Source organism: Euwallacea similis, chromosome 3, assembly GCF_039881205.1.
Source record: "Euwallacea similis isolate ESF13 chromosome 3, ESF131.1, whole genome shotgun sequence".
NCBI classification, from domain to species: Eukaryota; Metazoa; Arthropoda; class Insecta; order Coleoptera; family Curculionidae; genus Euwallacea; species Euwallacea similis.
The window spans coordinates 4786767-4799937 of record NC_089611.1 but is presented as its reverse complement, the minus strand read 5'-3'; the positions used below and the strand labels follow the sequence as shown (position 1 = coordinate 4799937).

The window sequence follows — 13171 nt, the reverse complement described above, 5'->3', positions numbered from 1 at the left end:
ACAATAGAACGCATATGAGTGCCGTAGGGATTTGCAGACATACAGAATGATGAACTACAATTTCGATACTGATTCTTTGTTGAATCTCACCGAAATTCCTCGGAGAATTTTGATATGCACGGTTCAATCAGAGCTATGACTATTTAACAATGAAGTGATGCAGACATCAGGTGTGTTAATTAATTTATTTTCCAATTCGAGCAGGGTTATTTATCAAAATAATCATATTAAAGTTGTTGCTTACCCTGACGAAAAGTCTTACCTACACTTAGAGTGAGAAATAAAATCGATACAGAATCTTTCTAAAAGTACTGCTGTATTCTTGCACGAATCAGATCAATTGAATACACGAAAGTCTGGAAATTTCAACTTGCCGGGTATTAAAAGCAGGTTAAAACGATACTTTTCAGAGCTTTTTTAGGTTCAAAAGCTGCGCATTCAACTAAGAATGGTGAGAAAAATTTTTAATTTTTCCACCAGGCGTAACGCTTTCTTGGTCCATATTTTTCCACCAACATGCAGAATTTGCTCTCTACAGAAAGATAAGCGCATCAATATATTTTATGTACATTTTCATATATTTTGTTTCCTCACAACGGATTTACTGCATGCTAAATATTTATGCAATATTTGCGGCTTATGTCAAAAGCTTTGTTCTGTTGTGTGTGTTAATCTGTTCAAAGGAAAATAGAATTAAAGAGACCTGAAAATAAATAATCGAAATTAATGATTAAAATGAAACAAAAATATTAAATTGTGGAAAGTTTATATGTACCATGGAGGCTCATTTCAGTGCCGTGTAGCAAATTGTTAAGCATTTCCACGACTAACTACCAGGTTGTCCCCTATTCTCCCAGTCCCTAATGAATGGTACTGTAAACCTGAACTGAAAATCGTTTGGTTTTAACAAACAAATTTCTACCATTGTTTCTGGGACATCCTGTGGATCATTATTGTAAGTTATTTCGTATAATTTTCCCATTTTGTTGACAAACTTTGTGGCACCAACACTGCAATCCAGGGATTGTCAAACACTCTATGAATTAATTATAAATACATACATGAACTTGAGCCGAAATAAATGAAGCCGCCGAAGTTGTTTGCTTTCAACAAACAAATTATGAAATATGCACTGCAAACATTCGAACCATTAAGGTCCATAAAAAGAAGAATAACAAATATGTAAATTCTACACCGAGAAAAATCAACTAATGAATAATGGAGTACGGTAGCGTTGTTTCCGAGCGTTATGTACATTTTAAAATCGAGACGGTGTCCAGTGAACAAATTCAGCGCCACGCTTTAGGAATTCTAAATGGATGCTAAAACGAATAGGTTTAAATAAAATATTTTAAAACATAAACAGCCAGCTTTAAAGAGATTTCAAGTTACAGCCACCACAAAATGTAGCACTCATGCAGCTTCACTTTAGAAAGTATTACACTTATAAATATCCCCCATATAATTTTAACGGTTTTAACACTACTAATTTTTCCATTATTTATCATTTAGAATAACATCGAAGATCCCAGAGGCGCTTGAATATGCCTCGGACGGTTCACCGCTAACGAACTCGCATCACTTGGTTTAAATTAAGCATGCAAGAACGTCAGCAACAGCAGCAAAACATATTCGAATATGTCTCCGATATAGCAGAGCGTGACATAAATCATCATTAAAAATTTAAAACTTCCAAGCGATCCATTCAGTTTAGGGCTCATCTGAAATTCCGAAAGCGCGCGTTAGAATTTGTCTGCAGGACAGTGGCGAGATTCGAAAATACGACAGTGATAAACAATACTCTGTTTCTTGCATTATTCAGCAGTCCGTCCTGCTCTCAGATGTTCCCGTGTTGGAGTGAGAACAAATTGGCTGAATTTCATGCAATTGAGGGGTAATAATTCAAGAGTACAATTAGGTGTTTTTCATCTAAAATTTACTACACAGAGGAATTTTCACGAACCACAAAGAATACGTACTTACATCTGGCTACAACAAACCTCATCATTGGAAACAGAATATTTTTTGTAATTTCTAATTTATATTAATTGATTTTGAATAGCAAAAACAAGAAACCAAGCGGTGTCAGATCCGGTGATCTTGCTGGTCATCTTATCACTTCGTCTAATAATCAATTTATTGTGAAGCAAATTTAACGGGATTTCGAGTTAAAACTTGAAAATAATGACAAAACACGAACTTTTCATTTTACCTATTAGTGCTCTATAGGGCATTTAAAGAAGTGGGTTTAGAATAAACAGAAATCACTACCCTTGACTTTTGAAGTACCAATGTATGGCAGGAGCAACAAAATCACATAAAGGATTGTTGCTTGTATTTGTGTAATATAGCGGAATTTAAGAAAAAAATAAAATATTGATTCAATAATCAGATATAGTCAGGGCGCAGAGAGAAATGCAAACGATGAAATTTCGATTCCAAAATGCGTACATTTTCGATAAAGAATTTCAACGTAAAGATGAATCTGAAAAGCCCAAAACATTCACTCAAGAAAAATTGAATGATCTAGTTAAAGATTTGGATCTTTCTATAGAGCGTTCTCAGTTACAAGGTTCTATATTAAAATAGGAAAGAGAAGGTGTTTAGCTATACAAAGAAAACAATTTGAGTCCTGTGATCCGTTCGATCCATATGAAAGAACCTGCGTGACCCTGAAAAATTTTTTTACTAAAAAAAATTTTAGCAGCACCACCACAGTAGTCCTGCTGTCCTTATTTACTCCCTCTAATATTAAAAATCACCAAGACCCATCGTAAATAAAACATAAATTATTTTTTTCCCATCTGCCCCAACAATGTATTACAATAATTATTTTTGTTTCCAGACTCTCATCGGTCTCCCTTTCGCTTCACCCCACTAATGAGCATCATAATCGGGGTTGTTTCCGCCCTCCTCATAGTGTTCTTGGTCGTAATTCTGGTGCTTAGACTGCAGTGCACCCAAGGGGGCGACCATCGCAGGAAACAGCAGCAAAGACACAAAAATGCGACGGTTACCGGTGGCAGTTTGGAGCACCGGGGGAGCGGAAGCGGGGCCACCCTGAGCGATAAAGGAGGTAGGACTTTTTGGAGCTTTTAGTAAAGTTTACTGGTGCGATATTTATTGCCTGAGGCCGTGTGAAGGAGACGCAAATATTTACCAGCAGGCACCCATCAAATATTCATGTAAACCCTGAAGTTAAGAATTCTTTTTGGTAGGGCCTGGAATTACGAAAAAATCCTTATTTCAAACGCTACAGCTCATAAATATTTACTACCCCATCAAAGAAACGAATGTTTACGGAATATTTTTTGCATAGTTAAGGCGTGTTGCCATGTAGAAGAACACTTAGAAAAACTCTGGTAAGATAAGTTCCACATTAGAGAACGACATAAAATTAAAGCTCAAAGATTGAGCGCATTATCGAAGCTCTACTTTTAGGAAAAGGTCTAGTGCCAAATGTAAAGATAAAATAATTTCTCGAGCTTATTAACATAACTATCTTGCTCATGGACTGGTTTTCTGTCGAATTACTTAGCCATGCAAAGTATTCTGCGACTCCTCAAGACAGGGATTTGCTTAATTAGCTGTATCAAGGTCCTTTTTCCCTTCTTTGAGAGTTTTCGCAGCGTGAACTCAAATTCAAACTACCGCTGAAAGGGACAGCTTTGATAATTCGAAAACAATAAGTTAGAACACGAACTTTGGGTTTCGCACTAAGTGCCGGCCCTTGTCGATAATAACTGACCCATAACAAGAAAACACCACTTGCGGGCCAGTTCGAGGGCGACAGTTAAACTTACAGGAGTTGGAGACTTTGTGTTTAACTTAGGGGGAAGTTCTAAGTTTGCGTAAAATCCAATCGTATTGAATTGACGTCGCCTGCAGACCGAGCTTGTGTCTGAGTTTGTCAGCACGGCTGTTTAGATAATTAGGAATTTAAAAAAGTTCATAATTGTGTTGATGAGTTGATGAACTCTGCATAAATAGACTAATTCACCGAGAACCTGCAAGGACATATTTTTCTAAAGCCAAGCCTCTTTTTACACCCCAAACTTACTCTCTTGTAAGACCATCAGTTACTCTTTATAAATTGTATTCTTTTGGCACAAGTTCCCTGGCTTTCAAGATATAGCAATAAATTTCGTTCCTTTTTTCTTTCCAAAATAATGCATAATTATGGAGCATAGTTACAGAGCGATGAGGGTTGCGAGTTGTTAAACTTGTTAAGCATGTTACGAGCAAGGCAAAAGTTTCCAACCAAGCTGCAGGCGAGGTCAGTAATTTCATCGAACAAAGTAACATGCCTTGCTTTCGAGTAGTGTACAATAGTTTTTCGGGCGACGGTCGATAACATCAAGCGAATAAGAACTCTCTGAGTCAGTTGTCAGTAAACTTATTGAAAACTTAATAATGATAACAATCTTTAGAGATGACGTTTGCCTCAGTTTGTCCCAACACTGTTAAGTAATAGCATCACACACAATTTGAAGCTTCATTACATACCTCTGCCTGCAATTCTTGATTTTCCATTATGTTATCTATACGTTATTTATAATTTACTGGTATGGGAATAGAAAAATATCTTTATCCATACACACACACACACACACACACATAGTGAAGAACATTTTCTAGATCATTTTTATGCAGCCTGCCTAGGAAAAGAACATCTAAATGGGAGAGCCTAGACACCAAAAGAATCAGGTTTTCTTAAACGCGAGAAAAGTTACACAACTTGGGAAGAGCGGAATAGTGAAAATAGATCTTGGAAGTTAATTTCCTAGACAAAAATCTAATTCTAGAATCTGATTTGTTCTCCGACTTATAGTAGATTTTCCCGATTTTACCACCATTTCTTTCAGTAACGAAGTTCGCGTTCTTTAAGTATTGAACTAAATGCTCTACTATTGTACATTATATATAGATTAGCCTCCCTAGAGACGTGAAGTAGACGTTCTAAATTTCTACAGTATACAAACTTATAAATATTTAACATTTCCTTCTTGATGGTTTAGCTAACAGTTGAATATAAGATTGATGTACAAAATACTATCAGCTTGTTAGTGCATTCTTGCATTTTTTATAGATCCATGTGGAATGCAATGACTATCGATTGAGTAGCCTAATAACATGCAGCACAAAATTAACAAGTAAAATTTTAAAGTGTTTGTTCATCGTGTTAAGTAACGATGATTTTTTAATGCCTTCCGTTGTTTTTAAACCCGTAATGTAAGCAAACAGAATAGAATTAAGTAAGTACTATCAGAGAGGCCAGTGAGTTTTCGCAATATTGACAAGAAGTTTCTGGTTTTTGGTGCAAAAATTTCACGATTTTCCTACCCTTAGACTGGGATTTGTGCTAAATCTTCATTAACGTTCCTCGTTTCTCAGATATATCAGGATTATCTCAAAATTCGTCAATAGAAAATGTTTTAAATATTATTTGTCCGTGCTGATAAGTCTTTTTAAGGCAACTTTACCAGGACGATAAGTCCACAGAACCGATAACATAAAGGCAGCACATTGGCCAACTTCATTGTTCCCACGGAAACTATTTCCCAGGTAAACTTATCAATACTCGATAACTATTACTCTCAATACGTGATCTACTGGCCCTAAAGCGCTCAAAGCGAAAATAAAGAGTGGCAGCTTCGATATAAAGTGATGACGGTCGGTAGTTCTCCCTTTACTATTCAATTATATTCTACCGGAAATCATTCTTTAGAGAGAAACTAACTCCTTTTTAGGTGGAAGTCCAATTTCGAAACACGACTCCAGTGCAGGAGAATGCGACAGTGACGAAAAGAATCCAGATATAATACCGCAACCAATAGACGTAGACGAGAGCTTGGACTATGCCAGAAGAAAGCAGCATGTATCCACAATCGAGACTTCACCCAGTAGGAGCTTGTTGCATCAAGCTGGCAATTCTGGGTACATGGGATACTGCACCTTAAGGAATGGGATGCCCATGCATGAGCTAAATGCGCAAACAAAAATGGTAAGGGCAGGCTTATAAAATCGAGTCTCAGAATATTCTGCTCACGAGTTAAATGCGGCTTCCAGGCTAACGAGATAGATAGCCTTAAAATCCTAATTTTTCTTCCATCCGCTTCTGCATCTCCCTTTCGTAACATGTCAAAGCCAATTTCAATAACGATATGCATTTAATAAGCGCACAAACAGGCAATATTTATAAAACATCATCCGGCTTTTCCATTAAGCTCAGAAATGACGAAGCATCAAATCCGAGTTAAAACCTACATAACAAATGCCTTTTGATTCGTGGAGAAAATGGCCAATTGGCCTCGGCTTTCGAATGTTCCAATACGTGACCAAATATGCTTTCCGGGATTCAATATTATTCGTATAATAATGTACTCGAACCTTGATCCAGATATTTCCTTTCTGACTCGACTCCAGATGCCCTAATACGTGTCGGAGTTTCATCCCAAATAATGCATCATCTTTAATTCAGCATCGCTGCTGGAACAACCGTATTTTCCAAAAAATAAATTCCTAAATAAAACTCCAGTAGCCATATATAAAACGTACGTCGAGCAACAGGCCTTATTAGAGCAGGATGACGAGTGGTCTTAACTTATAAGGGGACTGTCACGCTCTTTAAGATATAGGCTTCCAGACTTTTATGTTTGCCCTGGAGATTTATTGAAGTCGAATTTTATTTCTGAAAACTACTCGTGGGAATTATCTAATTTTTTTATATCCTGTAGATTCCTGGTCCTGCTCAAATGATCCCCTACAGCACGACGTGCACCCTGCCGCGACAACCTCCCCAACAGTGGCAGTACGGCCCTGTCAGCCATTTACCTCCAGGGATGTACCCGGTGCAGTACCGGGGAGGACCGATTGCGCAGCAAAGACTGAGATCCACCCAAACCAGGTGAAATTAGCAGGAAATTTGTAGACGCAATGCAGAACTTAAAAACAGATATCAGGCCGGTTGTGGCACCCTCTGTTGCCTGCATAGCCAAGTTTCAATATCAATACAGGTTTCTCTGCAAAATTAAGTGCGACATCTACTGAACAAAATGCAGGCATAAGAGAGCGAGTGACGTTATCATTGAACAAACATATAGAATGTCATTGCTTATGATTTTATACTCGCTTACTTCAGTTTGCTTACGTTGCGCAGAGCCGTCACACAGTGATCGATATTGTTAAATGTGCCTCCCAAAGTATAGAGGGCGCACCTTGCTTCAATTAGCGCTTAATTGATTTTTTTAAAAACATATCTTTTCGATAGGGAACCACCTATACCTCTTCAGCCATTGCCAATAGCAACTGAAGAGGAACCCTCTCCAGAGACTCCGCTCATGGCCAACAAAAGGGAGAGCACCGTTTGACAAATGACTGAGTTATAAATAGAGTTGGACGGAGATTTAGTTTAAGTGAACCGACTACTGAACTAATTGTATTTATAGTTTTAAGAGAAAGTGATACTTTTCAAGCAAGATTATGAGTGTTCTTTTTTGGGGTGGTGTCTTTTTGAAGCGCAATATGGGTGTAAATTAGCGGAGCTGCTGCTGAGGTATTTTGATTGTCTTAGAGATTTGAACTATTCCTTTTGATTGCTTTTTTAAAGGCATATTATTTGTTTGGAATTTTTTTCAAAAAATACGTCGAAATCGGTGTGTTGAGAGTGCCCACAAATCCGGATTCGGCCTGAATGAAGGGGTTATTCCTATCCTGCTTCATCGTTTTTTTGAATTGCAGTCGATTGATATTAGTTTAAGCTAGTTCGGGTTAAAAGCATTTAAACAGTGAATAAATTTAATTTATTTTAGCTTCAAGCCCAAGAAGCTTTTTATTTGGTTCTTGTTGGTACTAGTTTAAGACAGTTTCCTTGCCATTACAAACCGAGTAGGTACGTTGATTTCGTTGATTAGAAACTTGCCTGGGTATTATAGAACTTCTTCAAACAGTCTGCACAATCAAAATATATCTGCGAAGAAATCAAACTTCACGCAGTCACAGAGACATTAACCCGTATTCTCACATAACAATCGACCTCTGCAATATCACAAAAATAGACTCAAATATGAATATTGTGTTAAAAATCTGGATCCTGGACCAAATCATTATTATGATTAAAGCTCTTACAGGCAAAGAAACCTTATTTCTATTCTCTTCTAGAATAAAAAAACCTACCTTAATACAGGGTCTAAACTTTTATTATGTATGAGTGTGCCTGGACTGTTCTTGAATAATACGTTTAAATTCCCAATATGCAAGTTAAACTTAAATAAGCATAAATGCAATACAAATAGAAGTTGCTTGATACTAGCTAGAAGTATTGCAATATTTGTCATTCTTCACTGCCAACGGAGGCTCAAAGGGGGCTCAAGAGCAGGACATGACTTAATCCAAATTTTGTATTAAATAAATATTTTTGTTGAAAATAATCGTTATTTTATAGTCAAAATTCAAGATTATTGTTAATGTGTTGCGGCAATGTGAAAACCGTTTTCTGAAAGAAACGCCTGTTTTTAATATATTGACATATCGTTCGTGTACCCCACAAAAGTGAGTTAAATATCCTAATTACTGGCATAATAAAGATTTCCTTTATTGTTGAAAATATGGTTTTCCCGATATAGTACCTATATCTATATTTAGCAGTTTTTCAAATTCTCTAATAAATATACTAAATAAAGAAGTTTGAGTGTGATGTGGGTTTTTGATCACTAAGCTGAAATCGATAATGTTACAATTAAGAAATGAACTGTTTCAACATTTATATAGGACATTTATAAATAGGTAGTGTAAATAAATGTGTAAATAAAATTTGTACTTTATTAGCTAAAGTAATTAAAGTAAATGTGATAATATTAAAGAAATCATTGAATATTGAGAATTTATAACGACGTATACTTATACATATTATAATAACAAAACTCAAATTTATTTTCGGTTCATAAACATAACAACCCTCATGCATTTTCCGACACGAAACTGTATCAAAATTCCATTAAAATTTTTTATTAATTTTTGGTTGTAGTCAACTATACCAAAAAAGTGTAAATATGATTGTACATTATTGTGAATGACAAGAATATTCTCTGCCTTGTAAATACGACCCTCGAAAGTGTTTACACGCCCGAATATTTTTTTGTAACTAATTTATGTACAAAGTGTATCTCTGTTGTTTTATTAAGATTCTTAAAAATATTTCAGAAATTTAAAATATAAATGTACAATTAACTTTTGTGTCTTTTTCCTCCTTATGTATTATGTATCGTTCCAATGCCCTTAAGTCCGTCACCCATCTTCCTTTGAGAAATGAGTGGTAAATAGATCTCAGAGCTTAGCAATTTTTTCGTCAGAGAAAGAGATGCGTTTGCTCCCAGACTCATTTTCTGTAAGAGTGGAACGTGTAATGAATGCAGGCAGCCCGCATAAGAAATCCTGAGTGGGATTGAACTGCTGGTTGCAGTTTGCAATGCAAAAACCAATTTTAATTTTAAATCAGCCTTGACAAAACCATGCTGTACAAATGTCTTTTAGGAAGGGACTCCCACCCATTTATATCCACATCTTCAGTCCAATAGCCTTTCGTTCTTTCGTGGGAAAATCAAGCTATATCAGAACTTAACACTTTTAATTTTTTCAAAAAAGATTTTCTTCTCAGTAGGACGTAATTAGTACTGTTTTATTGTTAATAATTATCTAAATGAAAAATTTGAAAAATTTACTTGTGAGTCTTCTCCTCTGAGAATGAGATTTTTCCGACAAAACGCATTAATAAATGATGAGTCATTTCCACAAAAATAAGTGTTTATCCGATAAAAATTCAGGCTAACAATCTTAATCCGACCGTTTCCAATGCAACTACATAACTTCAAATTTTTCTGATTAATCATAATCACTTTACTAGTTTTCCGTCACTATCCGATTACTTCCCAATATGGTTTCTTAATAAAGTTTTAATACACATTTTCAAGCTTAAAGCACGCTTACTACGAAACTTCCAAACTCGTAAGAGATTAGACGAACTTATTAGCGCTAAACAGTTCTCAACTATACCCCAGTGTAGAAAGTTAGGCCGAACGTGCAGATTTTCTCCAATTTCCTGCCACATATTGGTACCTGAAGGGAACTCTGTAGTTTAAATATCAAACGCATAAATAATTTATTCTCACCACTTACTTAGATGTTTATTATTCACAGTGAAATTTTATTTACAAGAACATCTATAATCCGAAATTAATGCGCCAAATTGACAAAAAACGGAAAAGAGATTAGTGCTCACAAGAAAAGCGTGTTTTCTTCTGTAAGTAGAAAACTAATAAGCTCAATACTAAATATAAAAATACAAAAAGACTTTAAAGTAATAACGTTACATTGCAAAATACGCAATTACGAGAGTAAAATTACATGATTGCACTCAAGAGTATTAAAATCACAAGGAACTATTACGACACCTTGGTAATAAACACAGTTGAGCGTTAACCAATTCAAGGCTAATATTATCCCTTAGGTGCATTAAACATGTTTATCCTAGGGCTGCTTGACTGCAGACAAAGGTACCATCTCAGTTTTGGATTTGCAGCTATGTCTATTGTTGGTGGTGTAGCGATAGATGTAAGTACTGTTCCTAGCAAAGCGACGATCTGATTTGTTGAAGAGATTGCACTGATAGAAAGCCGATTTGAATTCACGGCGGAATTTGCCTGGAAAAAATAATTTATTAAGAATTTTACATAGATCAAGGAAGAGAATTCTGAGCTATTCAAAACAAGTTTTAATCCAGGATGCGCCGAGATAATATTAACGAGATATTTATGGCGTTATTAAGTGTCTCTGGCGACATTTATTTGTGCGCCTCCCTGAGGTATTATAACTCTTGCAAGGCCTAAGTGAGCCTGAAGGTGATAAAACCTTTAAAACCACGCTATTGTCCACAGAGTAACGTAAGTTTGTTCAGGTAAAACTTCATTCCTCTTCTCTTATAATATTGCCCCAACGTTGATCAAAGTTATAATTAATTAAAGGTACTTTCTAGAAAATGGGAAAATCTATACTCAGTGTTGAAGATATTAGAAAGGACCGTTTTTCCTTTTCAACAAGCAGTGACAATTTTTCAAGTTTATTCTTTGACATTTTCGAAATAATGGTCCTAATTCTGAAAAACTGAAGAGTGATAATCAATTACTTGAGGCTCAAATGTTGGAAATTGGCGGATAACGGTAATTTGCTTTCGATGGCAATAAAGATTTTATTTTATATATATAACTAGATAGAAAAAACACCAGAAATTTTTGTTATATTTTATCTGACAAACGACAGCAACAAAGGTACGTTGGGTTAAATTTTTCTGACTTACTGTCTAAAATTGAAATTGTTAAAATGCCCTGTATGTAATGAATTGAAGATTTACAGGTCAAATATCGCAAGAAGCCTACGTATACATCTTAAAGCGAGCTGCGGATATCTCCTAAACGTCCTCCCTCCCTACAATTCAATCTCAAACAGCACTCAGACTAGCAAACATTCCATAAACTGAATGTCTATCTGAGTAGATAAAACACCCGAGCCCTAGCTAATCAGAAAAATGGTTTTGTCAAGCTCAAATCACAACTGTGACTAACAAACAAACCCCCAAAAACAAAAACAAGCTAAAATTTTATCCCCAAAGCACATGAAACCAACATAAAACACACAAAGGGTAAAATTGTTTCATAAATCCCTAGAATATATCGAATTATTTACATACAAATTATTTCCCCAGTTCTTCACAGGTCCGCATTGGGATGTTGGTTAGCAGTAAAATTCTAGCAAAGAAAATAATTCAATTTGAAAATTATTAGAATTCAAAAGTTGTACTGCCAAAACCAAAGTTTTACTGATTAAACTAATACTCTGTAAGCTTAACCTGAGCGATTTTAATTTGTTGTACCTAATAATTAGAAAGGGCGGCTTTTTACATTTTTGCTTGTTTCAAAGTTTGTAAAGCTGCATAAATCATAGACTTAAGGTGGGCTATTAATTTAAAGTTTAAATCGCGTTACATGGTGCAATCAACACAGACTCGCAGTTTTCTTTCTAATCGAGTTTCACAAGTTTCCAGGCAACTTTAAATTCTCCTTTTTACACTTTAACCTGTTTGTGCTACAATTATGGATCTTCTCCATCTACATCAGTGCCATTTGTTGTGTCCCACAGGAACAAACAAACTGTAATACCAATCCCGAATTTCCCAGGCTAACTTACAACCTGACCCATTAAGTTTATCCCTGGAAATATATATTTCCCAACACCTATTCCTGCCTGTGGGAAATTTTAGAGCCAAACTTGGTTATATTTCAGAACTTATCTAGAAAAACACTCTTTGCTTGCAGGAAAAGTGATACTATTTACAAGAGAGGAAAATATCGCATTTATCCTTCTTGCAAGTTCTGAAAGACAATAAATTTTTATTTCCAGAGTCACGTGTTTGAGCCACCGATAAGGCCAAAGTTTAGGGCACACTGTGGAAAGTTTCCATTTCAGTTGGGTTATATGGGAAGAATAATTGTGCCTTATTATCCTGGCCTCGGGCAGGTCCACGATACCTAGATTCTCATTAGCTCCACGAAGTTGGAATTCTGTAAAAAAGCCTTAGCCGATTTGTTGGCTGTCACGTCAAACTAGCTTCTCCAAACTGTATTGGAAACTTCCAGGTAAGTTCTGATTACATTTTAGACGGCACAGGAAAAGTGAAATATTCCCCATATATAAATAATTCCCTTGAGGTTTATACCTTATTATTCTGTCCTTCAAACGTCGTCAGAGAGCACAATGAAATTCTGAAACTTCTCCAAATTTACAGACCAAGGAAAGTGAAGCTTCATCAAAAGGAGCATTGGCTTGTGAAATAATACATTCATGTGACTTTCGTTTAACTCAGACGCTAGTTCGTGTTAATAAAATTGATGATGAGGGGTATAATTAAAACGTCACCAATCAGATCTGACTATCCCATCTCAAGAAGGGGTTTTGCAAAATTTTGTATTTTATCGAATATCTCAGGAACTACTACGAAACTTTTGAATATCAAAACCGCATTTTACCCTTGCTGTGAAGGTAATCGTGCAACTTTGCCATAATGTAGTCGACTCTGTATTTTTCATAGTTTTCGAAATTCCACTGGTTTTAATTCGGTCCA

General features: G+C 35.8%; 2 protein-coding genes across 8 annotated transcripts in view; one reads left to right on the top strand and one right to left on the bottom strand.

The window, feature by feature from the left end:
* Positions 1-7596, top strand: part of LOC136419874 (nephrin-like) — a 177457-nt gene extending 169861 nt beyond the window's left edge. For both annotated transcript variants that reach the window (XM_066406455.1, XM_066406456.1), the window contains exons 14-17: positions 2846-3076; positions 5751-6004; positions 6738-6907; positions 7271-7596. In XM_066406455.1, coding sequence (XP_066262552.1) covers positions 2846-3076; positions 5751-6004; positions 6738-6907; positions 7271-7370 — 755 coding nt within the window. In that variant the 3' untranslated portion in view covers positions 7371-7596. The remainder of the gene's footprint in view (positions 1-2845; positions 3077-5750; positions 6005-6737; positions 6908-7270) is intronic.
* Positions 7597-10154: 2558 nt separating this feature from the next.
* The window catches only part of LOC136419882 (orexin receptor type 2-like), a 61208-nt gene continuing 58191 nt past the window's right edge, over positions 10155-13171 (bottom strand). For all 6 annotated transcript variants that reach the window (XM_066406469.1, XM_066406470.1, XM_066406466.1 and 3 more), the window contains one exon: positions 10155-10697. In XM_066406469.1, the coding sequence (XP_066262566.1) occupies positions 10525-10697 (173 nt within the window). In that variant the 3' untranslated portion in view covers positions 10155-10524. The remainder of the gene's footprint in view (positions 10698-13171) is intronic.